Source organism: Balaenoptera physalus (genome assembly GCF_965194825.1).
Source record: "Balaenoptera physalus genome assembly, chromosome: 8".
NCBI lineage: Eukaryota > Metazoa > Chordata > Mammalia > Artiodactyla > Balaenopteridae > Balaenoptera > Balaenoptera physalus.
Genome location: NC_138887.1, coordinates 86911171 through 86938273, shown reverse-complemented (window position 1 = coordinate 86938273; position 27103 = coordinate 86911171). Strand labels below are relative to the sequence as shown.

General features: G+C 36.9%; 2 protein-coding genes across 3 annotated transcripts; both read right to left on the bottom strand.

Moving 5' to 3' along the window:
- Nucleotides 1–1092: 1092 nt before the first annotated feature.
- Nucleotides 1093–25887, bottom strand: IFRD1 (interferon related developmental regulator 1). 2 transcript variants are annotated; one of them, XM_082472371.1, is made up of 12 exons: nt 25749–25887; nt 20924–21028; nt 20696–20780; nt 19802–19926; nt 17846–18003; nt 15103–15153; nt 14842–15020; nt 14644–14752; nt 4852–4986; nt 4260–4388; nt 3715–3810; nt 1093–1852 (listed from the first exon to the last, which is right to left on the bottom strand). In XM_082472371.1, the coding sequence occupies exons 1-12, from the start codon at nt 25837–25839 to the stop codon at nt 1763–1765; spliced, it is 1353 nt and encodes a 450-aa protein (XP_082328497.1). In that variant the 5' UTR covers nt 25840–25887; the 3' UTR covers nt 1093–1762. The 2 variants fall into 2 exon arrangements, with proteins under 2 accessions (XP_082328497.1, XP_082328498.1); XM_082472372.1 differs by lacking the exons at nt 14644–14752; nt 25749–25887 and having other exon boundaries at nt 14844–15020.
- On the bottom strand, nt 25883–26041 carry LOC309665740 (uncharacterized protein; the record flags this gene model as incomplete). Its single annotated transcript, XM_082472450.1, has 1 exon — nt 25883–26041. The coding sequence occupies one exon, from the start codon at nt 26039–26041 to the stop codon at nt 25883–25885; it is 159 nt and encodes a 52-aa protein (XP_082328576.1).
- Between the last annotated feature and the right edge of the window lie 1062 nt (nt 26042–27103).

The window sequence follows — 27103 nt, the reverse complement described above, 5'->3', positions numbered from 1 at the left end:
GGCACAGGGAGCTAACTTCCTTATAAGCCTTGAAATACTATTATACTATGTATATACATCAGCTTAATAAAAATTCATTAATATTTTAAAATATACATATATGAATTGAAAATTTAGAAAAAAATATTACTTGCAATCTCTTCTCCATGGTTCTAACCTACTTGGAATATAGAGGTGACAACACACAACGCCAGGTTCGAGATTACAAGTCTGTTTTCCATTGCACCGTTTCTGAGGGATGGAACTCATACTGCCAGAAGCAGCAGAGGTTGCACAGGCTGGCCAACGATTTTCAATGAAGGGGGCACATCAGACCTTCCAGGAGAGGTTGAAGATGTGGCAGAGGGATGCTAGTTTAGAAAAAATACCTCTATTTTGGTCCTTATCTACATGCTTCTGCACCCCTCTTATCACTATTTTCTACATTAATATAAAGAAATAAATCTATAAATTCTAAACTGCAGGTATTACTTGTGCAATGTAATTTTAATATAAAGTTTAATAATAACAAAACCCTAATGCATTGTCAAAATGCTTACAACTTCCCATAAAGTCAAAAAATCACCTCATGGGCAACCAAGCAGCAATAGTCTTAATAGTTGGAAAGCCAATGATATATGGCTACATTTTTTCATTTATTTTCATGTTTCCAAATATACAAGGCAAGTTCTGTTTCACTCTCTCCCTACCCCATTTCACCATTTTGAACTTGAACTTCAAACCCATAAATGTTTTCTTCTATTAAAAAAGAAGCACTTTTGGGCTTCCCTGGTGGCGCAGTGGTTGAGAATCTGCCTGCCAATGCAGGGGACACGGGTTTGAGCCCTGGGCTGGGAAGATCCCACATGCTGCAGAGCAACTGGGCCCGTGAGCCACAATTACTGAGCCTACATGTCTGGAGCCTGTGCTCCGCAACCAGAGTGGCCGCGATAATGAGAGGCCCGCGCAACGCGATGAAGAGTGGCCCCCACTTGCCACCACTAGAGAAAGCCCTCGCACAGAAACAAAGACCCAACACAGCCATAAATAAATAAATTAATTAAAATAATAAAACACAAAGTTTAAAAAAAAAAAAAAAAAAAAAAGAAGCACTTTTAGTGTGAAAAGATCTTTATTTCAAAATAAAGAGCACAAGGTCTTACACAGCAGATAAAATTAGTGTTACTGCCCTCAGAGGTCAAGGTTAGCAAATTTTCTGGCATATACAAATTCATTATGAATAACAGATGGACTGAACGGCCTGTAAGTGCAGCTGTCAGGTCTCACGGTATAATTCCCTTTGTTGATCCCACTGACAAAATTATTAGGTTCCATTTAAAATTGAAAATAATAGCAGCTTTTCCAGAAGATCTAGCTCCCAAAATTGTATCCAGAACTCATCTGTCTAAGATCTTAAGTTAAATATCTTGTATATCTATATCATTATAATCAATATTTCTGACAACCACAGCGTAAGAAATTTAACCTCAGCTAATAGTTTTTCTCATCGTGAAATACTATATTTTTGCTCTCTTCATAAATAGAAAATGACCACACACTACAAATACATTATTCATGTTTACTGATTATGTATAGAGAGAATATTCAATAACCAGAACTCACCATTTGCAATACTACACATTAAATTATAATATAACCCCTACTACAAAAGCTATCTGTTGACCCAAGATAAAAAACTGTCTCTAGAGTTTAAATACATTAGAAATTATTTAAAAAAAAAAAGGGGGGGGAACTTAGAAAGTGGTCTTCAAATGCTAAAAACCTAGAAGAATTCTCCAACATCTGCTCTCTTATCTCGACATTTGCTTCGAGCTTTTGTTCGAGCTTTGAAGGCGGCAGAATTATATAAATGCTGAAATGAAGAAAAGGAAAATACAGGTGAGCCACTATGGCTTCAGATATTCTTATAAAGTTAAAAAAAAAAGATAAATAAAAATATCACAAAGGAAAGAAATGAACTAATTTGACTCTAGAAATATTTTAAATGTTTATAAGACAGACACAAAGAATGAGGGGGAAAATTAACACATTATAGCTCATGGCTATTCTGTATGAAAAAAAAGTCAAACATGTAAAATAAAATACCAAGAAAATTGCAGCCAAAAAAATTTTTTAAAGTATATAAACATTTATTCTGATCAAGGAAAAGACAAATCATGAATTAATGTGAACAAAATACTCAAATTTGCTGTTAATTAAAATAATACGGAAAAATATCATAAGGTTTCATTCACACTAACAAATTTTTTAAATTATAAAACCCAGTGCTGTCAAATATGTGTGTAATTGCTACATGTTTTCATTCACCACTGAAAATAATTAAAAATGATAGAATTATTTTGGAAGCTAATCTGGCAATGCATATCAAAAAATCATAATCAAGCCCTGTAGTCCCATGCAAGGATTTCTTCCAAGAAATAATTCAAAAGAGAAATTAAGTAAAAATATTAGTATTTATTTAAAACAGTTTTAAAATACCCAACAATCAATTATACGGCCATCAAAATGATTAAATATAAAGATTCTTTATAATATACAATTAAACAATTCAGACCCACTAGGATGGCTATAATTTAGAACAAAAATAAAACCAAAAAAGTGTTGGCAGGGATGTCAAAATTTGAACTCTTATACTGCTAGTGGGAATGCAAAATGCACTACAGTCACTGTAGAAAAGTCTGGTGGTTCCTTAAAAAGTTAAACACAGAATTACCACATGACCAAGCAACTCCACTCCTAGGTATACACCTAAAAGAATCAAGAACAGGTGCTCTAACAAAAACTTGTACATATATGTTCATAGCAGCACGATTTAAAAGGGCCAAAAAGTGGAAACAAGCCAAATGTCCACCAACTAATGAACAGATAAACGTGTGGCATATCCACACAATGAAGGATTATTTGGCCACAAAAAGGACTGAAGTAATGACACGCTACAACATGGATGAACCTTGGCAACATTATGCTAAATGAAAAAAACCAGTCACAAAAGGTCACATTATATGATTCTATGTATATGAAATATCCAGAATAGGTAAATCCAAAGAGATAGAATGCACATTAGTGACTGTCAGCAGCTGGGGGGAGAAGAGGGGAGGGGAACGGAGAATGAATACTTAATGGACATAAGGTTCCTTTTGAGGTGGTGAAAATGTTTGGAAACTAGATAGTGGTGACAGTTGTGCAACACTGTAAGTGTACTAAATGCCACTAAATTGTAGTGTAAAATAGTTTATCTTATGTTATGTGAATTTTACCTTAGTAAAAAAAATAAAAATATAAGGGTTTTTGAAATGTTAAATAAAAATAATATTAACCACTATTTAATGTTACAAACTCTCTGAGCACATTTGTTTCCTCATTTGTAAAATGAATCTGGTACTTACTAAGTTTAGGCTCAGTTATCTGATATGAAAGAAGCACTGTGTAAATATTTATACTTAAACATATAAACTTCATAGAGCAAAAGGAAACAAAAAATGAAAATAACTTCTATGTTAATAGGATTATGGATAAAAATTTTTCATCATAACCCTCCATACTCTAAATGCAGTGAAGTTTCTATACTTTTAGTCCAGCTACTCTGTGCCCGAAACATCATGAGAACTAAAATCTCACAGACATAGCTAAATATCTATCACCTGGCAGAATCAAAGCTTTGGCTCCACTTTTCTTCTGTGAATTTAGTTCTATTGAAAACAAAACCAAACCTACCCTTTCAAAACGAGAAATCTTCATTGTTTTAAGTGTTGCAGCATCAAGCATCACTGGGGGTCCAAGTTCAAAAACATTGCGAAGGAATTCATTTGACTTAAATAAAAGAAAAGTAATAAGGCTCAGTATTAAATATCTGTATGTTTTTTAACTACATAAAGTGAAATCTGGTTAACAGAAGTTATGTAGAGCTTATAAATATGAACGTAAGTCACTTATTTTCTTTCTGTTTCTCATAAGACCAAATTGTTTTCCAATGCCTTGAATTCAAGAAAGCTATGTCAAACTATCTGCTTTCCTACGAAGATATCAAGTGTTCCAACATCTATATAGATGCTCCACTAGGCTTACACAATACAAAAACAAAAAGAAGAGTTTCATATTTATTCAATTTAACTTTCAAAAATAAATTTGCTATTTTGCATATCATATGCTGAAAACATTCTGTATATTGAAACTAACTTCAAAAGCCAGTTAAGTAAGGTAGATTTAAAACTCCTCCTTAATTTAAAAGCAAACATACAGAAAGGATGTCACCCACTCACCTGCAAGTGGTATTGCATCCCTGATCCAAGAACCTCCTTAAAGGTGTCATATGTATGTTTTTTGACCCAGCAATCAATATACATGCGTTCAGGACCAAATTTAACAGTTTCTGTTGGAAAATCCCGTTCCTGGCCAAGAGAAGAACAAAAATTATAAGACGAACCAAAATGACATATATATGTTAAAATGAATACTATGGTTTAAACCGATACCTCCATCCCTGAAATATGAATAGACTAGAAAGTGGAAGTACTATCCCACATATAAGGGTGTAGAATTTGCCTAGTTGTGGTAGACTTGAAGACACAACTAAGTCTGGATAAATATTAACGGCAAAACCACCTTGTTGTGAATGTTTTTAAGTTTCAAAAGCACTCAACAAACTTGGTGAAAAAGTCAGATATTTGTACTGGTCTAGGATTGGCAGGGGCAGAGGGAGGGGAGGTTACAGGACAAAGTCAGAAAGACAAGATATCCTCACAAGCCAGTGGTGAAATTGGGGGAAGCAGAAATCTAGGAAAGGAAGGGAAGATAAATGGGGTTTACAGACCAAGCATCAAGGAGTACCTATTACAGCATTAAGTGGCCTACCTCTACCGCCCTCAGGATGTCTCTGAACACCGACCGCTGCTTTCTCTTGTCCACTTTGGCCCGGTGCTTATTTCCATCTGTAGCCAAAGCCCTAAGCATCTGAGTCAAAGACTCCATGTCTTCGTAAAAAAAGTCCTGGTCAGAAAAAAAAAATTTGATTTTGTTTGTGGTTTGTTGTTTCTTTCCCCCCAAACTCTTCTAGAGTTAACAAGAAACAGTCCACCTTGGAAATATCCAACAGGGTTATTACACAGAGCAACGCAAATCTTTGAGCTATTTAGAGATCTTGGCACAGATACACACATAAACACTTATTGTCATGCAAAAATTTAATCCAGAAATGTTGCCTACAAGATGATACACTACCACCAAACAATGAACATTCCTCTTCCAAGTATAACCACATGCATTCAACCAATGCTTACTGTGTTCCTACTGTATTCAAGACATTACTGGGATTTCCAAGTTCAGTGATAGTCAGATACACATAAACCAATACAGCTTCTACCCCCTGGCTCCCTAGTCCCCAGAGCACAGTCCCCAAAGCACATATTCCCAGAATTCCAAATATTCTTATTCCAAAAGGGCAAGCTATCAGTAATGCTTTTTAAAGCACCTAATTTCTAATTTATTGGCCATATTTCAAATAAGCAACCGAGTATTTACATCAGGTGCACAACTCAAGTGATTAAATTATTTAAGAAAGGAAGATATTTTAATCCCTTTTGGAGGGAAGCCACAAAATGTATTACTATTTGCTATGACCTTAAGTTGACTATGGGCTTCCTTTTTACAGTTTAAGTGGCTATACTTTGAAAGTCTCTTTATTTTGGGTGTTTTTACTCCCTGATTAAATTTTACAACCACATTAAAATAAAAGATTATTCCAAGTTCTTTAGCTGACCAAAACTAGAGCAGACACTCATGGAAGCCAGAAGGTGACCCATCTCCAGTTCTAGTTATTAATGCCTATTTAACATTTTTTGCATTGGTGGTAACAATCACTTAACTTATTCTATTAAAACAGGCAGCTCAGACTTCCCTGGTGGCGCAGTGGGTAAGAGTCCGCTTGCCAATGCAGGGGACACGGGTTCGATCCCTGGTCCGGGAAGATCCCTCATGCCATGGTGCAACTAAGCCCATGCGCCACAACTACTGAGCCTGCGCTCTAGAGCCCGAGAGCCACAACTACTGAGCGCGCACACCACAACTACTGAAGCCCGCACACCCTAGAGCCCATGCGCTCTAGGGCCCGCGTGCCATAACTACTGAGCCCGCGTGCTGCACCTACTGAAGCCCGTGCACCTACAGCTCGTGCTCCGCAACAAGAGAAGCCACCCCAATGAGAAGCCCGCGCACCACAACCAAGAGGATCCCCCGCTCGCCGAAACTAGAGAAAGCCCACGTGCAGCAACAAAGACCCAACGCAGCCAAAAATAAAAAAAATAAAACAAGCAGCTCTTATTCTAGGCATTCTTCACACTGTATACATAACTGTTCAATCTCAAAAAATATAAATATAATTTCTTTTAATGTCTAAAATGAAAAAAATTATTACACTCATGGAAAATAAGCTTGAAATTAACACAGATATTCTTAATTTAAAGTATTTTTCTCATTGCCAGTATTTTAGAGATTGTATATTCTTAACTGTTCTAACAAATGTTTTCTTCAAATGTTCTGATTCAACTTCCTATGTCTGAGTTAGCTGGAAATAACACCTGTCAAGAAGATTTTCATCTAGAAAAGCAGGTACCAAAGCTGATAAGATGTTATTAAAACAGTCCAATGATACTTTGATCTGTACATTTAAATTCCAATAAATTTGATTCCATCATAACAAAATGGGAATCATTTTACTGCTAGAAACAAATACATTACAGGGACTAGAAGTTCTCTACTCATTTCACTGACTATTTGTTCTTTTGTATTATTCTCAAAAAGAAAATGTATGGAAGATTTAAAAATATATATATGGGAGAATACACCAAAAATTAACAAGACTCTATGCATTACCTTAATTTGTTCTAAGAACTGGGAACTACTGCTAGTGGTCTCAACAATCTTACCTCCCAGCATACATCTGGCCATGTCTAAAGACATTTTTGGTTATCATCATCTGCCAGGAGGTGCTACTGGCCTCTAATGAGTGGAAGCTAGGGAAGCTGCTAAACATCCTAAAATGTACAAGACAGCGCCCCCTCCAACAACAAAAATTATCCAGCCCAACATATCAACAGTGCTGAAGTTGAGAAACCCCACGGTAAATAATCTTAGCAATCAATAAAACTCAATCTAGTTTACAGAGTCTGAACCACTGCGTTGAATATAGTACTTGTGAAAATAAATATTAAGTACTGTAGGGAAATGTCTCCATAAAGTGCCTGTGCTTTAAAAAGAAAGAAAACATAAAATATAACAAAAATAGTCCATAAACAGCATCCAAAAGCCAATTTACTGAAGTTTGGGATAACTGCATAGTAAAACTCTACACTCAGGGACAAATGAAAAATGGGCTCCTAGAGGGACAAATACCTAACTCTTATCAATAATGAAAAGAAAATTGCATAGTCATTGCCACACAACGGGGTCAAAAGTCCTAGATCAGAACCTCAAGCCTACTACTCACTACATCAAGTTTTAAAAATTACGAATCTGTTTCATCACCTGTAAAATGAAAATATCCACCCTCCCACCACATGATAGTTTTAAGGATTAAATAAGACAGGAAATATAAATTTGCCCAATAAATTATGGAGCATGAACTATTATATCAATATTCTAGATTTAGAGGAATTTACATAGAATTGGACTTTAAAAAAATCAGTGTAATAATTACAGCTATATGAGGAAGTTTATTGTCATACAAAACAGGTTTTGCAGTCAGAACATCTATGTTTGAATCACAAACATCCATTACTTAGACATATATAACCTTGGGCATAATTACATTAGCAATCTGTGTCTCAGGTCCTCTGATATAAAAAGGGGATAGTTAATACCACCCACATCTCACAGGTTTATTTAAGGCCTAAGTAAAATATATTTATATATTCTAAAAATATATAAAACACAGTACATAAACATCCATTATGCTACAGCTCTTTTATGATATAGCCTGTTTCAGTCTAACAATATAAATGCTTCAAACAGGTCAGTTAAAGATAATTATTTCATACTAAAACAACTGTAAGTTAAATGGTTTCAAAAGCTGAGTGGCGTTAGAATGAAATGAAACCACAGAAAACTTTTAGAAGAGTTTAAATACACAGGATGAGATGCTTAAGGTCACAAAAATCATCCCCCAATCTAGTATTTCTATACAGAAGTCACTGGAGCACTGATTGTAAACAAAATGAAATAAGCTGGATCTTGCACAGCTGTCCTACGTGTTAAAAAATAATCACAGGGAAGCCTAACATTAAAACAGAATTTGATCTCTCCCCACTTCACTGCAAAGCGCTGACTACTATTTCTAGAATGGTTTTATCTGACTCTACTCAACTACAAAGACTTTTATTCTTTTCATTCCCTGCTAACTGAGGCAGAATGTCTCCATCAGAGTATGGAGACATTTTCACATGAGTCAGTTATCCTATAAACAAAGGCAAGAAATGAGAAGCACGTGGGGTTGTCCTTTCTGGAAATATAAAATCTAAGTGATTTAAGGCCTGGGGAGCGTGTTGTGAGTCTTCAGATTTTCTTTTCTTTGTCTCTGCTCTGTCTCTCCGTCCTGAAGCACTTCCCCTGTCAGCTTAGGTGGGGGATAGAGCAGGGAAAATTAGGGAAGGTCTCACTATACTATATTTTGGTATATTTTCCTGAATCAGCATATCACAAGACCCTCAGATCTATAATTCCCCTCACTAAATAGTCCTTGTCTTAGTTTAAGTTACCCTACAGAGCTCCTAAAAGGTCACTACTAGAGTATTAGTAAAAGGGAGGTAATACATGATTCAGTTAATAGTGCAGGAACTGCTACCACTTACACTGTACTTGGCGTGTGTTCCCAAGAACCGTATTAGGTAGTGACTATTATTATCGCCATTGTAAAGATATGGACACTGAGGCATGGAGAAGTTGCCCAACATCATCCAGCTAATAAGGGTGGAAGACAGAATTTGAACCCAAGCAGAGCAGCTCCTAAGTACACTCTTTACCTGCTTGGTTACATGGCAGACACACAAAGTAAACTAAGGGAGCTCTCACAAACGAAGGATTACTAATTCTTCATATCAACTTTGAACAAATAGCTATTATTAATATTTCACCAACTCATTCTTTAAAACCCAGCTCTTCAGAGAGTTTTTTACTAAGTCTCCCAGGCTGATTTCATCACATTGCTAGATTTCCAGGTTAATAATAACACAAAGTAATTAATGTTAGCAAAAGGCTCTGAATAATTTGATGACACAAATGTGCTACAAAAACCTAATTTAAATCAACCTATGGTTTAACTAACTTTTTGAACACCTTGTAACTACACTAACCCACCACCAGACACTCCCCTCCTTTCAAAAAACCTAACAAAAATAGCAAAAAGGGCTCCCTTCGGCAGCACATATACTAAAATTGGAACGATACAGAGAAGATTAGCATGGCCCCTGCACAAGGATGACACGCAAATTCGTGAAGTGTTCCATATTTTTAATCATAAAGATCAGATCAGAAATAAATGAAAAAGAAATGAAGGAAACGATAGCTGAGTTCAATAAAACTAAAAGCTGGTTCTTTGAGAAGATAAACAAAATTGATAAACCATTAGCCAGACTTATCAAGAAAAACAGAGAGAAGACTCAAATAGAATTAGAAATGAAAAAGGAGAAGTAACAACTGACACTGCAGAAATACAAAGGATCACGAGAGATTACTACAAGCAACTACATGCCAATAAAATGGACAATCTGGAAGAAATGGACAAATTCTTAAAAATGCACAACCTTCCGAGACTGAACCAGGAATAGAAAATATGAACAGACCAATCACAAGCACTGAAATTGAAACTGTGATTAAAAATCTTCCAACAAACAAAAGCCCAGGACCAGATGGCTTCACAGGAGAATTCTATCAAACATTTAGAGAAGAGCTAACACCTATCCTTCTCAAACTCTTCCAAAATATAGCAGAGGGAGGAACACTCCCAAACTCATTCTACGAGTCCACCATCACTCTGATACCAAAACCAGACAAAGATGTCACAAAGAAAGAAAACTACAGGCCAATATCACTGATGAACATAGATGCAAAAATCCTCAACAAAATGCTAGCAAACAGAATCCAACAGCACATTAAAAGGATCATACACTGTGATCAAGTGGGGTTTATCCCAGGAGTGCAAGGATTCTTCAATATACGCAAATCAATCAATGTGATACTCCATATTAACAAATTGAAGGAGAAAAACCACATGATCATCTCAATAGATGCAGAGAAAGCTTTCGACAAAATTCAACACCCATTTATGATAAAAACCCTCCAGAAAGTAGGCATAGAGAAAACTTTCCTCAACATAATAAAGGCCATATATGACAAACCCACAGCCAGCATCGTCCTCAATGGTGAAAAACCAAAACCATTTCCACTAAGATCAGGAACAAGACAAGGTTGCCCACTCTCACCACTATTATTCAACATAGTTTTGGAAGTGTTAGCCACAGCAATCAGAGAAGAAAAAGAAATAAAATCCAAATCGGAAAAGAAGAAGTAAAGTTGTCACTGTTTGCAGATGACATGATACTATACATAGAGAATCCTAAAGATGCTACCAGAATACTAGAGCTAATCAATGAATTTGGTAAAGTAGCAGGATATAAAATTAATGCACAGAAATCTCTTGCATTCCTATACACTAACGATGAAAAATCTGAAAGTAAAATTAAGAAAACACTCCCATTTACCATTGCAACAAAAAGAATAAAATACCTAGGAATAAACCTACCTAAGGAGACAAAAGACCTGTATGCAGAAAATCATAAGACACTGATGAAAGAAATTAAAGATGATACCAATAGATGGAGAAATATACCATGTTCCTGGATTGGAAGAATCAACATTGTGAAAATGACTCTACTACCCAAAGCAATCTACAGATTCAATGCAATCCCTATCAAACTACCAATGGCATTACAACAAAAAATGTCACAATTTGTATAGAAACACAAAAGACCCCGAATAGCCAAAGCAATCTTGAGAGAGAAAAAAGGAGCTGGAGGAATCAGGCTCCCTGACTTCAGACTATACTACAAAGCTACAGTAATCAAGACAGTATGGTACTGGCAAAAACAGAAATACAAATCAATGGAACAGGATAGAAAGCCCAGATAAATCCACACACATATAGTCACCTTATCTTTGATAAAGGAGGCAAGAATATACAATGGAGAAAAGACAGCCTCTTCAATAAGTGGTGCTGGGAAAACTGGACAGCTACATGTAAAAGAATGAAATTAGAACACTTCCTAACACCATACACAAAAATAAACTCAAAATGGATTAAAGACCTAAATGTAAGGCCAGACACCATCAAACTCTTAGAGGAAAACATAGGCAGAACACACTATGACATAAATCACAGCAAGATCCTTTTTGACCCACCTCCTAGAGAAATGGAAATAAAAACAAAAATAAACAAATGGGACCTAATGAAACTTAAAAGCTTTTGCACAGCAAAGGAAACCATAAACAAGATGAAAAGACAACCTTCAGAATGGAAGAAAATATTTGCAAAGGAAGCAACTGACAAAGGATTAATCTCCAAAACATACAAGCAACGCATGCAGCTCAATATCAAAAAAACAAACAACCCAATCCAAAAATGGGCAGAAGACCTAAGGAGACGTTTCTCCAAAGAAGATATAGAGATTGCCAACAAACACATGAAAAAATGCTCAATATTATTAATCATTAGAGAAATGCAAATCAAAGCTACAATGAGATATCATCTCACACCGGTCAGAATGGCCATCATCAAAAAATCTACAAACAATAAATGCTGGAGAGGGTGTGGAGAAAAGGGAACCCTCTTGCACTGTTGGTGGGAATGTAAATTGATACAGCCACTATGAAGAACAGTATGGAGGTTCCTTAAAAAACTAAAAACATAACTACCATATGACCCAGCAATCCCACTACTGGGCATATACCCTGAGAAAACCATAATTCAAAAAGAGTCATGTACCAAAATGTTCATTGCAGCTCTATTTACAATAGCCAGGACATGGAAGCAACCTAAGTGTCCATCATCGGATGAATGGATAAAGAAGATGTGGCACATATATATACAATGGAATATTACTCAGCCATAAAAAGGAACGAAACTGAGTTATTTGTAGTGAGGTGGATGGACCTAGAGACTGTCATACAGAGTGAAGTCAGTCAGAAAGAGAAAAACAAATATCATATGCTAACACATATATATGGAATCTTAAAAATAAAAAAAAGGAAAATGGTCATGAAGAACCTAGGGACAAGATGGGAATAAAGATGCAGACCTACTAGAGAATGGACTTGAGGGTACGGGGAGGGGGAAGGGTAAGCTGGGACAAAGTGAGAGAGTGGCATGGACATATATACACCACCAGATGTAAATTAGAGAGCTAGTGGGAAGCAGCCGCATAGCACAGGGAGATCAGCTCGGTGCTTTGTGACCACCTAGAGGGGTGGGATAGGGAGGGTGGGACGGAGGGAGATGCAAGAGGGAAGAGATATGGGGACATATGTATATGTATAACTGATTCACTTTGTTATAAAGCAGAAACTGACACACCATTGTAAAGCAATTATACTCTAATAAAGATGTTAAACAAAAAAAATCACAATGAGGAATCACCTCACACCTATTAGGATAGCTGTCATCGAAAAGACAAGAGATAACAAATACTGGTGAGGATGTGGAGAAAAGGGAACACTTGTGCACTGTTGGTGGGAATGTAAATTGGTGCAGGTACTTTGGAAAATAGTATGGATGTTCCTCAAAAAATTCAAAATAAAATTCCTACTGCAAAAAAAAAAAATAGCAAACAAAACACTAGGTTCTGTTTTATAACCCAGTTATATATTCCATATATACAATGGAATATTACTCAGCCATAAAACGGAACGAAATTGGGTCATTTGTAGAGACGTGGATGGATCTAGAGACTGTCATACAGAGTGAAGTAAGTCAGAAAGAGAAAAACAAATATCGTATATTAACGCATATATGTAGAAAAATGGTACAGATGAACCGGTTTGCAGGGCAGAAATTGAGACACAGAAGTAGAGAACAAACGTATGGACACCAAGGTGGGAAAGCGACGGGCGGTGGGGGGGGTGGTGTGATGAACTGGGAGACTGGGATTGACATGTATACACTGATGTGTATAAAATGGATGACTTATAAGAACCTGCTGTATAAAAAATGAATAAAATTCTAAAATTCCAAAAAAAAAAAATAGCAAACAAAACACTAGGTTCTGTTTTATAACCCAGTTCATTTTTGTCTTTGACAAGGACTTCAGTCAAATTAAATACATCTGGATGAGTTCTCCTGGCTATCACATATTATTTATTAAGTCAGAGAACATAAGATATGTAGGTAGTAATATATTTACATTTATGCAAATTTAAACAAATTCAACACATATACTTTAAACTGCATCATTAGGTCACTTTTAAGATGCATTTCAAAGGAAAAAGAAAAGAAATTACCATTTCTAGTCAGTAGAGGAATAAAAGATTAAAAATGGGGACATCTGGCTTCTGTGCCTTGAGGTTAAGGAGCCATTAACTAGCTCAATAAAATTAAATGGATTGCTAAACTTCAGTCCTCCAATTTCTCACATAAGGAGACTCATTAGCTACTGACAGCATTAATAACTTACTTTTACCTCGTACCTGCTCTCTTTCAAAGTAAGGAGGGATGGGGGGGGCAACGAAACACAGGCCTAGAATGGAATGTGAATAAGCAAGGCAACCCAGAACATGTATTAATCTTATTTAGAATTATCCACTGTTAAACAACTTCTTTAATTGCAGACAAAGTTTCATTCCAGAAATAGTCTTTCTCCTTAAATTAAGAAGCAGCTAGTAAGTAACCCAAGATTCACAATAGAGGTCACAAACCAGGGTGACCATATGTCCCATATAGCCTAAGACAAAGGGTTTCCTAGAACACAGGACTTTTCAGTGCTAAACTTGGAATACCATCAGGATGGTGGAACACCTATTGGTCACCTATCACAAACTCAAATACCTTCAAAAGCCAAACTGTGGTTTAAAAAAAAAAAAAAACTATGAGTTGACAGTGGTAGAGAACTGCAAACCACATGTCCCAGACTAAAGGGCCATGCTTATTTCCATCTTTGGCTTAAAAGTTAAACATAACAGTAACTAAACTCATCTGACTTAACCCCAAACCTATGCTGACTTAATATTTCATCCATCTGTCCAACATTTATTATAAAGCATCCATGCATGAATTACCTTAATGTGTCTGATGTCTGAGAAATCCAAGCAGATCCAAAAGACTATACGGGACAACTCTCTCCATGAGTAATAAGAGTATACCTAAACTTCAGTTCTGTAGGCAGCAACAATTAAGTATAATGAACTACACTTAAATATTGCTCTACCAACCCCTATTGGTTTATGCTCTTCAAAGTATTACATCACCACTGCCAAGAAGCAGGACGATCAACCACTAGGTTCTCAGCGGGCCATGCTCTAAAGTTATCCACTTCTTAATTGTGAGGATTATGATGAAATAATGGTCCTTGTGATGCAAGGTTTTTGTTTTACCTATCAGATACTTACACTCTCTATTCCTCTGGCCAATTCAAACAGAAGTGCCAGAGATTCACCAGCAGCTATTCTCATGTTTACATCATCAGAAGAGAGGAGGCTTGGAAGTTTATGGAAATGCCTAGAAAATAGTCAGTCATTATTATGTGAACACAACTGATTATGTCAATAAATGTTGATTTTATAAAATAAGAAACTAAAAATACATACACCTCAAGCTTTTTCTTCACTTCATTGATTGGGCATATGGTCAGTAATAATGTCCACACGAGAAGCGAGCTGATATGAAGCGCTGTAGTAGGGGTGCTGCAGACAACATTAGTGTCTTTCTCTTTGAGATAGGACTTGGTGAAGATATTTTCCAAACACTGCAGAGTTGAATACATCTCCTAATGTATAAGAACAGGAAATAAGATACCATCTTAAATGAGAAATGTGCAAACAACTGGATTCAAAAGGTTGTCTACTTACAGTAATGTCATCTGTGGCAATAAAACAGCAAACACCAAAGCAAGTTGCACACTAAAAAAAGCAAAACGAAAACAGACATTAATGTTTGCCATTTTCTTATTAATTCTACATCTTCCTGCTTTTATAATTCAATGTGAAAAATTTCTCAACTACATGACTACATTAGGTCCCAAGTACAGTATTAAAAAGAAAGAAAGAATATCAGGTCAAAAGTTAAGGGAAGTGGGTTTTGGCTAAAACCCACTAAGGTCTGCTACTAAACTCAGAGTACGACTTTAGGAAAGTTACTCCATTTCTCTCAGATTTTCCTTCATTAATCTAGCAGATCATTTCAAACTTCAACTCCAACTCAAAGACAGAGATGAAGTTTGGACATTTGAGATAAAGAAACCTACTCTATTAAAAACCTTTAAAACACAAATCTCAAAAAATTTAAATAGCTGTCCTCAAACTTCCGACTTAAAGAAGGATCTCATTAACTCAGATTTTACTTATTTTGGAATATGTTGAAAAGAGGGTGGGAATCCTATAATTGTTTATTTTTTTTTGGGGGGGGGGGATGCTAAACAAGTGAGTACACAGTCCAAGATCACCAAGGCAAAGCTTACCTAATAAAACAGATTCAGAATATCTATATACAATCTACCTGCAACACAAATAGGAGTCATGAGTTCTCAGAACACTGCTCTAACAAATTAATCAAATAAAAACAGAATTTGAAATTTGTAAGGCTTTATTATTCTTCATTTCCCTTTTCCCCATATGTTATCACTAGAATTCCCTCATGTTGTTCCAACTACCATTAAAGCTTAAAGCTTAAGTCTTTAAAGTCATCATTCATATGCCCAGGTTTCAGCTAGTTCTGTTCCAGTAATATGAGGACACTTGTAATATTAATCTGCTTGGTGTCACTATTTTATTTTCATTAGTTTATCCTGGGTAAAATTGGACATCGTTAAAATTCAAAAGTAGCCTACACATTATTCTTAGTAAAGAAAAATTTCAATCTATCATCTCTTCTCCTAAGTAAGCAGCAGAAGCAAGGCCACATCTCTCCTTTTGATTACTAAGAGAAATGGCAGATTAAAAATTAGGACTGCCTACATTTAATAAAGATTCCTTCTGCTAATATGCAGAAGAATGTTAGTTTTTTTTTTAAATTTTAATTCACAGCAAGAGTGAGAAGGATGAAGAAAGGGCCTTTAGATGACCACAACAAACTCACATGCAACCAAAATTAAGTGATCACCTCAAATATCTAATCAATAGTGTTTTCTGTCAAACATTTCAAATACCCCTATACTCCTGTACAATTTAAAAGTTGTATGAAACTACACAAAAAGGAAGAACAGAAAGGTAAAGAGCAAAAGCGTGATTAAATATCTTAGGATTACTAACTATTGGGGGGTAGAGATTCCTATAAAGTCACAGAACTCCTATTCCTTTGCCTCTGGGAGAAAGAGCTAGACTATTCCCAGCATCCATACAGTTGGTAAACCAAGGAACTCTTGGCAGAAGCGATGTGTCTCTGTCCTCTAGCTTTCCCCATCTAGCTACCATAGTTGCCATCTGAAAGGACCTATAGGTAGGGCAGAGTTGCAGGATGGATGCCTAGGGACCCTGCTGACTTGACTGGGCAGTGATATGAACAAGAAGTAAACTTTTATTAAGCCACTAAGACTTCAGGGTTTATCTGATACAAAGATTAATGTCATTTACCGTAAGTAATACTAAAGAGGAAGCTAATTTGAATAATCAGTATTAAAAAGTTTTAAACTTAAACTGGTTCTCTTGTTAGGAAAACAGCTTAAGATTCAAATCCACTAAAATTAAATTTTTAAGATCTATTAAGACTCTTAAGATTCTTAAGATCCATAACATTCAAATATTAAAATCCATTAAGATTCAAATCCACTTTCTAAATCCACTACAACCAACTCATGTTTCTGTGAATAAAGCAAAACATGTTCATGTGATCATTTAAATCACTTATTAGCACACCAAAAACCAACAACCAAAAACAAAAACAAAACCCCCAAAACCCACAGTCTGAAGTATTGCAAGTGGTACGTATCAATTAGAGAATGAAAGCTTTTCCAAACCCCAAAACCAGATGAATATTTCACAAGTCAGAGTTTCAGAGTTTCCTACATCTACCAAATCCACCTGTGTAACTATAGCATTCAGCTCTCTCATAAGGACTTTTAGGCCACAACAGCCAGAATTTTTTTAAAAAACCACTCTATTACATTTCTCAGAATAAAAAATAACCACACAATAAACATTGTCTAGACCATTTCTTTCAGCTCCAATAAAAACTGGATCATCCTAAATAACTCAACATAGCACTGTATTTCATATCGGCAAATGATGTTCAATTTCAAAGATGTAGAAATCTTCTCTATATGGGATGCTCTATTGAGTCTCAGAAAATTTAAGAGGGCAACTGTCATATTGAGCCTGCTCACTAAAATTAAAGACAAATGGGGGTGGTGGTGGGATGAATTGGGAGATTGGGATTGACATATACACACAAATATGGATAAAATAGAGAACTTATGAGAACCTGCTGTATAAATAAATAAAAATAAATAAAATTCAAAAAACAAAGGGACAAATGAGAATAAAATGTTAATAAAAAACCTGCTATATTTTTTAAAGATGCTATTTTCCTAGATCATTCATCACAAGGTCTGGCTGTCATGCCTAGACAGATCTATAAATTTAAAAATCCTATACTTACAGTTTGCCTAGCCTGGATACTAGCTGCTCCATCACAAATTATTTTCTTCAGGATTGGTCCAAGAGTCTTTAAAACCTCTTCACTTTCAATTCCAGGGCCCAACTGAATACAAAGAACAGATGCTAATGCTGCGGCTGCACGCTGCTCATCACCTTTACCTATAAAAGAAGCCACAATGCAACTATGACAAATCATTTTCAATAGACTTAAGGCAGCAATCTCCCAAATTTGTTCAATTTCAAAATAGCATCTACCAATTATGAAACTCGTAATATGCTCAAGGCTTTGACATGAGCTATAAATCTAGTGAGGTTAAAGAGCTCAAACTCTGGAAACAGACCTCACTCAAATCCTAGATCTACCACGTATTAGCCAAATGACCTTCAACCAATTACTCTTATTCTCAAAACATTTCCTCATCTGTGAAATGGAGATTAACACCAATTTTAAGGGAGTACTGTAACAGTTCAGCCAAATAATGCATTTCAAGCTGATCTGACCTTCCAAATCCTTCATGTACTCATAGAATAGTGCTCAAGTAGCCCTTGAATTAATCTGACAAGCATTTCAGATGTACACAGCCCATGAGGTAAACTAAACTTTCAGGGCTTCCTGCACCAGTGTTTTTTTTTTTTTTTTTTTTAAAATAAGGGATTAAAAATAAGGGATTCTTGGGAATTTCCTGGTGGTCCAGTGGTTAGGACGCCGAGCTCTCATTGCCAAGGGCTCAGATTCCATACCTGGTCAGGGAACTAAAAATCCCACAAGCTGCATGGTACGGCCAAAAAATAAAAATAAAAATATTAAAAAAATAAGGGATTCTTTAAAACTATAGAAAATACGTTAATATAAAGGTAAATGTAAGTTAACTCTTGAGAACTGTATACACCAAAGGATTTGGGCAAATTTTGAACTTAAGTTATTATCTGGTAAGTTAAATGTTTATGCAGGTTTTAAGAAATTTTTAAAGGTCACCTAGTCCAACTACCTTGTGGATACAGTTTCAGTGTAAACACTTTTAACAAAGCCATTGTAATATCTCAAAAAAGTTGGCTCTGTTATCAACTATACCAGTAACAAGGTAGATAACTTTCGACCAGTCTCCTGTTTCCTAGGCCTTTCTTTTTCCTATACAGTGAGAGGTGGATTAGATCAAAGGTTTCCAAACACCCATTCTTGACAAAGCTTTCACCTGAAGCAAAATGAGAATAAGAACATAAAGCTAAGCACCTTCAATTTAAAGGAACATGTGTGCTTCCTACACTTTTGGTGCTAGAAATATGTTGTTGATAAAGTGATAATGATAGTTGAAGCTAATTATTTTCATAATGTTCTTACTTGGCAAAATAATTAAGCTGGCAGCCCCAAATCTTTTTGAATCTGGCAGTTCCTAAAATTGAAAGTTTGATAATACTAGACTTAATCTTTAAGGTCTCTCTTCATTCTTAAAAGTTCTATGATCATAAAAGTTCTATGATCATAATATGAATTCCAGAATCTCCATTACAAAGTTCTAGAATTCAAATATTCCAAGGGATATCCTGAAATGATGTCATTGACAGGTATGATTGATGTTTTAAATAAGAAAATGAGGTAATTATGATACTTTTTTAATTTTAGAAAAATGAAGTAGGATGGCTTATAAATAATACCTTTTGTTGACATCTGACACATGGTTTCAAGCCTTTCTTATATACAAAAGAATGGCAAACACCTCTTCTGATACAACTAAAGTTGATAATCCACCCCAATCCTTCCTAGTTTCAAACTGTTTATTACATAAACAAAACAAAGCTAACAAGTTTGATTTTGAGTTCTAACAAGCCTGGCATATTCCCTGCCAATTACAAAGTTATAAGAGTGAGCCAGACTTGTAAGTGCTATTAACAAATATTACTGCACAGAAGGTAGCAAATTCCTTTTTAGTTCTGTGTGACTCAAAAATATGGACATTACCTTTTTTCAGGCAGCGTTCAATGCTATCAGTTAAAGTCATTCTTCTTTCCAGAATAAATTCATAAAGCATCTTTGAAGCCAGTACATTTTTAATACCTTCAAGAGCTGCCTGCCTTGTCTTCGCACTATTTAAAACAAAATGTAAGAGAAAGAATATCCAATTGGATTGAGTATACCATCGGTCAATGAGACTTTTAAAAACTTACCTTATTTCCCTCTCAACTTTTTCTATTTATAGATATTTAAAATCTAATTTTCATCAAGCTCTCACAGTTTTTCAATAATAATTTAATTTTCATCTACAACTCACCTTATTACACAAAAGCTTTAAGCTACTCTATATCATAATGTTTTCTGTTTATTAGTTTAATAACCACAATGTTAAACGACCACATAGAATTTTATAGTTTCAACGTATAAGACATGTTCTCCTACATTACATATTCAGGTAAACTCACACTTTTTTTAACACTACAGAAGTCTAGAGTTCTTGTTTGAATCTTCTGGGCTTTTTAATTCCATTTGTTTTAAGTTGGTTCTAGAGCTACTGTTAAGTAAGAAAACAATTTAGCTTTGATACTTTTTGAAGTTTAGTTATACTTTCTAGTTGAAGATTAACTTTTAATTCAACAAATCCACTTCAATTATCAAATACAGTTATGTGCTCTTATGCTGAACAACGACTAATCTTAGGCTATTAATCTAAATTCTAGTGTCATGCTCCTATCTACTGATACATTAAAAGTCCAAAGGAATAAGAAACACTAAAATATACAAAGTAAACAAATCGAGCTTTAGAAAAACATAATGTTAAATGAAAGAACTGCACATATTTTAAATAAAAGGTGGCTGACGGAAATCACCCAGAAGAAAAGAGTTTCCAATAATTCCTACCTCTTATCCAGGGTCAGGTCAATGAATCCCTTCAACTTATACTCTAAGTCTTCTTGAGATCCTTCCTCATCGAGGACTTCTGGTCCTAAGGAATAATAAAAACCAACCACTGTAATTTAAATAGAAAAAAGCAGATAGGGAGCGGTAATAGTATACTTGGCTACAAGAATTCCTCCACCTAAATCATCCTTTTATCTAACGTTGCAAATCTTAACTGAAAACTCATACCATCTTCAGCAAAACTGGAAGGATCACTGTAACCACTGCAATGGCTCATTGTTTCAATCGATGCATCCTCATCACTAAAAGGTTGAACATTTCGATGCTGGCCACCTAATAGGTAAAAGACGGTGAAGGTAAGTGATTTTGTTGTCATATATGCAAATACTTAACTTGGGATTTTAAAATTTACTTACGAAAAATCCAGTAATAAAAACCCAAACTTATTTATGAGATGATTTTTTACAAAAGAATACACTTAAATTCCTAACATAAGTCAATTCACCTAATATGTATTTCAGAGCACCAACTGTTTACAATATACATCAACTTCAGAAATGTATCAATCATCTAACATGCAGCACCCGTTTTTGGTGATACAAAAACTGGTATTACAGATGAAAAAACTACTTCAAATCATGGCGACAATGAAAACAGACCATCATAAGAATAAGACGAATATATGTTCCAATGAGAATAACTGGGCTTAGGAAACATTGACTGGTGAATGGGTTAGTTTTTAGGTTACACATGTCTTATGTGAAGGGGAATTTAAGAAGTTAAGGGATGGTAGTTTTAAAGACAACTTGAATTGAGAGGGTCAAACAAGGCTTAAAATTGAAGTTTTGGATGGGGATGTTGACAAGTGGATCCAAAATGGCATAGAAAGTAATGATAGGAATTGGATGAAGTAATTGATCACTAAAGAACTACAGTGCTGATGAGATGTGTATGAAATTATAAAGAGCTCTGATGGGCTATTTGGGTGATACTCAGTGCAGTGAACTACAGGATTTTTGTTCCTGAGTCATGGAAGTCGGAAGAGCTGAGAAGTCGTGTGAAGTAGCGTGTGAATCACTTAAGAGGCAGGGCTTCTTAAGTGAGGACCATTTCAGTGGTCCTCACAGAGCACTGCACAGAGGTCCTCCTTTCTCTTGGACAGTACTCTACGGCGGACTTCACAGGGCCACGTCCACTGGAGATAGACAGCATCAATTTGAGAGTCTTTACAGAATTGCCTCATTTCTGCAAGTAAAGAACTATGGGCAAGCTGCAAGCTGATCAAGACTGTAGACATGGTGTGTTTAAAACTGGGATTTTGCTTCAAAGATTTTGAATTATTTAAATGAGCAATGTTTAAGATTTGACTTTTTTCACATGCCGATTTCAAAAGTGACTACAGTATTTTAAAAACCCACTTTAGTGTGGTGACTAGTGACGAATTTGGATGATGACTTTCCTACTACGATGGGTGCACACGTAAACATTTGTTCCTAGTCACAAGTGCTGACACTCCTGTCACTTCCTTGGGAAAATTGATAGTGCCCTTTTAAAGTTTGTGTGAGTATTTTCCAGCAATAAAGAGCAAAGATTTAAGAACTAATAAAAAAAAAAAAGTTTTGGTATTTGATGTAGCATAAAAAGATAGATAAAAGCCTGATAGATAAATTACCTTTAAAAGAAAGGTTCTAACAAATCCAACAGTTTTAAAATATCAGCGCTATTACTAAAAAATTAAAATCTTTTTTTTTGGGTGCGGATGGTGGTGTGCTGAATTGGGCGATCGGGATTGACATGTATACAGTGATGTGTATAAAACTGATGACTGATTAAAAAAAAAAATCTTTTTTTTTTAAGCTAGAATCTCTCACCTTCATTAACTTAAGGAGTAAATGTACATTCCTGGTCACTGTCATTTCTAGTCACTTTTGTGGGAATTTTGTATTAATAAAAAGATTACCTAGTCATCAATTACATTGAGCACTGAGTTAAAATAAGTCCCAAATTCTGCCCCAAAAGTGACTTGAGTCAACTGATTTACCTCTGAGCTCGAATCAAAGATTGTAGCTAAAATTGTATCCTTAGGTACAAGGATACAATACAAACCTAAGATTGTATTCCCTTAGGTCTCTATATTCAAGAAATCTGTATCATTTACTATATCATAAGATAAGCTTTTCAAAAATTCTCTAAGTTTAACTAAGCCTGTTGCTGGTTTTTTTGGTTTTTTTTAAAATGGGGGTTGTCTTTTTTTTTAATCAAAACAGAGGTGAGACTTTAGCAGATTTTTAAATCAACACAGGAAGCAAGTGGCCTTCAAATCTGCCAGCTATCTGAAAGAGAATAAAGTGTGCCAATCAAAGTAGTGAGGCATAAAGAATAAACAATGAAACCAAGATCCTAAAACTTCTTAATCATAGTGCTTAGGACAGGAATAAACAAATAAACAAAGACCTATGACATTATACTCTATTTCTGGATCTATCTTCATGTGTTTTCATGATTCGAAGTCATGCCAACAGTTGAGTCATCTACTTAACTTTTACTAACATTTATTCACAAATCAATTTACGTTTTTTATTTTTCATATTCAGCCTATTTTTAAACTGTCAAGAAGAGTTTCCTATCCAGGTCTTACATAGCTCCCTTCTCTAAGTTTCAATGATTTCCCAAGGCTCAAGGGAAAAAGAGATTAAAAAAAAAAAAAAAAACGAGGAAAAAAATCCTGTATGAATGTCTGATATCTAGGTCACACTCACCCACCTTGTGATCCTAAGTACCATTAATGAGGTGGCACTTAGACACATAAAGTCCTTATTTCTTAGAGGGCTTACATATTAACAAAGTTTTGTTCTTTCCTAAAAATGCCCTCTTCAAATTAAGTGCCACGAAAAATAAGCACACTTGAACAAAAGGTCAATTTTATTAGTTTCCTAGACCTGTCCACTAACTTAAAAAGCAGAGAATTTAAATGGGAAACCCAAAGTGATAGAGAGAAGTTGGTTATCTTTCGGCTGTACATGGGAAGATCTCATTTGAATCCCATTTCTTCTAGATGTCACTTAAAAATATCAGTAAGATAAGTGACTTTTAAGTACAAGTTTGTGACAATTTTCCACCTCTTCTACTCAACTATTATTTATTCATTTATTTATTTGAGTTAAGTAATATTCACAAAGAACCAAATGAAGCTTTTCAAAAAGTAAAGCTCACCCCCCAGGCCCAATCAGAGGCAAGCACAGTTAATAAGTTCTAGTGTAAACTTCCAAAGATAGTCAAAGCATGTATAGTTTTATAAACTAATCAAAGAATTCTTTTCCTGATGATGAAAGGTCACAAATGAACCTCAAGGTAAAATCTGAAAGGCAATCCCCCACTGCCTCCTGATATTATTCTCTAAGTACCAGGAAGGAAGGAGGCTGGACAGGAAAAGCTCCAGAAGGGAATAAAGGTTTGTTTGTGATTCAAGGAAGCCATTAGTAACATCATTACCATTTTCAAAATGACTTTAGCTTGCTGCATCTCCATCATTTGTTCCATCAACAAAAGGTAAACTTAAAGAAGAATAAAATTAATACGGACCTTCTAGACAGAATTTAAATGTTTACTTCAGATGAGGAAAGCTGAAGAAGAAAGGTAGAGAGGTATGTATCCTCAATTCACACAGAGCAACTAGATGCCACAACAAACTATGTATTTTATATCTTGATCAAGAATGAACTTCATGAACACCGAGAGCATTCAATGAAAATAAAGAGCGATATAAAGAAAAGGGAAAAAACTACATTTATAATAATTCATTCTTGTCAATTATTAAATATTTAATACATGATCACAAAGTTTTCGTGCTGCTATAAATCCTATAGGAAAGCTTTTAAAATACCAGCTTCCAATCATCTTTAACAAGAAAATTGGCCTATTTACTTGCTAAAGAACAAAGGCATATCATTCTGAGGGTCAAAGTGGCAACTGTGTTGACAAGTATATATGGCTGGTAGTAGTTCCGATGTGATAACATCTGAGGATATTCCAACATTTAATTTCAAAGTTTCAACAAAGCAATTATTAAACGTGCTGATTTTACCCAGTTTAACACTAGCTTTCAGTATGCTGGGTCTCGTAGGGCTTTCTGCTTTAAGTCCTTTTCTCTTAGCCGTATAGTTAGGAGTAAAGAATCATTAATTCAGTTAAGCACCTACCCATCCAGGAAAAGCTTCAACTTTTTTTCAAAGAGGAGACAAAAAAACCCTAAACTTCTGGCCAATTGCAATCTGAGCTCCTCACCATTCCCGCCTATCCCGGGCTCCCATCAGAGAACCTATAGAATACAGCACAAAGGAGAACGCACTTTCTGCCCCGGGGAGTAGGAAGTCGCCTCGACTGGTCGCAGGAGAGCTGAGGGCTCGGGATTTGTGCGGGTGCCAGATAGGGACAGGAGCAGAGCCTACTCTGGGACAGTGGCCCCCAGCCTCCGACGCCTCCGCCAGGCCAGGTGGACACGCAGGATGCGCAAGAAGGCAGCGGAACGGGATACCACATGGGCGCCTCTGCGTCACCAAGCCCCACCACGTAAGGCCCAAGCCGCGTGACGCCAAGAGCCAGTCCAAACCCGCCGGACGTTTAGCATTCCCGAGAACTCCATGTTGGAGCCGGGTGGTCAAAGGTGACCAGTGACAGCATGGACGGAACTCCGAGCCCGGACCCACCGTCCGTCAAGGAGAGCTCTAGAGAGCCAGCACCTGCCTCTGAGAACAGTTCCTCCCCTGCCAGCTCCCGGTCACCCCCGATGCCAACCCCTTCCCAGACCCAAGGACCCATTCGCCCCTCCCAGCCTCCACGGCCGGTGCCCGAGTTTGGCTCGCATGCCAGATCCAAATCGCGCGAGGTACGGCCACCGGGGCACGCTGGGAAGTGTAGTTCGCCGGCCACAGCAGGTGCCCCGCCGACGCAAACGTCTAGAGGAAAAGAACTACACCTCCCACAGTACCCAAGGCTAAGAGACTTGCCAGCCTGGCCGGCAACTGGGATGCCGGCGGCGGGGATATCCTCGTACCTGCTGTCGCCGCCGTCGCTGCAGCTGCCCCTGAGCCGCCGCCACCACTGCCACCGCGATGGGGAGTGTTCCGCTTCTTATTCTTCGGCATCGTGGGACGCCCGGTGCCGCCTAAACTCGGAGCTTAGCGAAGATCAGCCGATGGAGCTGCACTTTTTACTCGTGCGTCTGTGCGGCGGGCGGCTGAGAGGCGAGTTTTCGACTAACAACAGAGGCGAGAAGCGGCGCGGGTAAGAGTGGGCGGTGGCGGCAGCAGAAATCCCCGTGAAGAGCTGTGATCGGAAACGATACATGTTTCTCTCTAGCGCGGAAGCTAAGGCGGGGCAGGCAAGGCCACGACGCCTTAAGTAGCAAGACCGCCGCCTGTCGTCACCATACGTGGGCGGGACTCGCACTCTCACTAGCCAATCCCTATAGACCTCCCCACCAGAGGCGGACTTAGGGCGGCCGAAGGATGCTGACTACCGATCCCATGCCGCAAGTCTTCCAGCGGCGGGCAGGGAGCCGGTCTTCATTGCCGTCTTGAATTCTGGGAAATGTAGTCAGCCCTGGGGAGCCGGCTCCCAGCTCCTCCCAACGGGCTTTTCTACGCTCTTGCTTCGTTTCTCGAGACCCTTCCCCTGCCTCCCCGTGGTCCCGCCTTGGAATTGACGGAGGTGGTAGTCCGTGAGGAGCATGCCAAATGACGACAGCCCGCTTCCAACTGGGATTGCTTCCAGCTGGGAGCTACACAATCCGCATTGCTGGTCTGTCTCCAGAAGCTCGTGTTCTTCTCCTTAACCTTTACCCTACTTGCCTGTGGGCTCTGCCCAGGCTCAGCCATACCCCTCTTTAGGTACGTTTCCATGGTTTTAGTTGTTGAATTAGTTTAGCGATCATCAATATCTATCATTGAATTGTGGTTCAAAACATAGGAGCACCTCAATACATAAGGCAAATGCTAACAGCCATAAAAGGGGAAATCGACAGTAACACAATAATAGTAGGGAACTTTAACACCCCACTTTCACCAATGGACAGATCATCCAAAATGAAAATAAATAAGGAAACACAAGCTTAAAATGACGCATTTGAAGACAGATGGAGTTAATATTTATAGGACATTCCATCCAAAAACAACAAAATACACTTTTCTTCTCAAGTGCTCATGGAACATTCTCCAGGATAGATCATATCTTGGGTCACAAATCAAGCCTTGGTAGATTTAAGAAACTTGAAACCATATCAAGTATCTTTTCCTACCACAATGCTATGAGACTAGATATCAATTACAGGAAAAAAAAAAACTGTAAAAAATACAAACACATGGAGGCTAAACAATACACTACTAAATAACCAAGAGATCACTGAAGAAA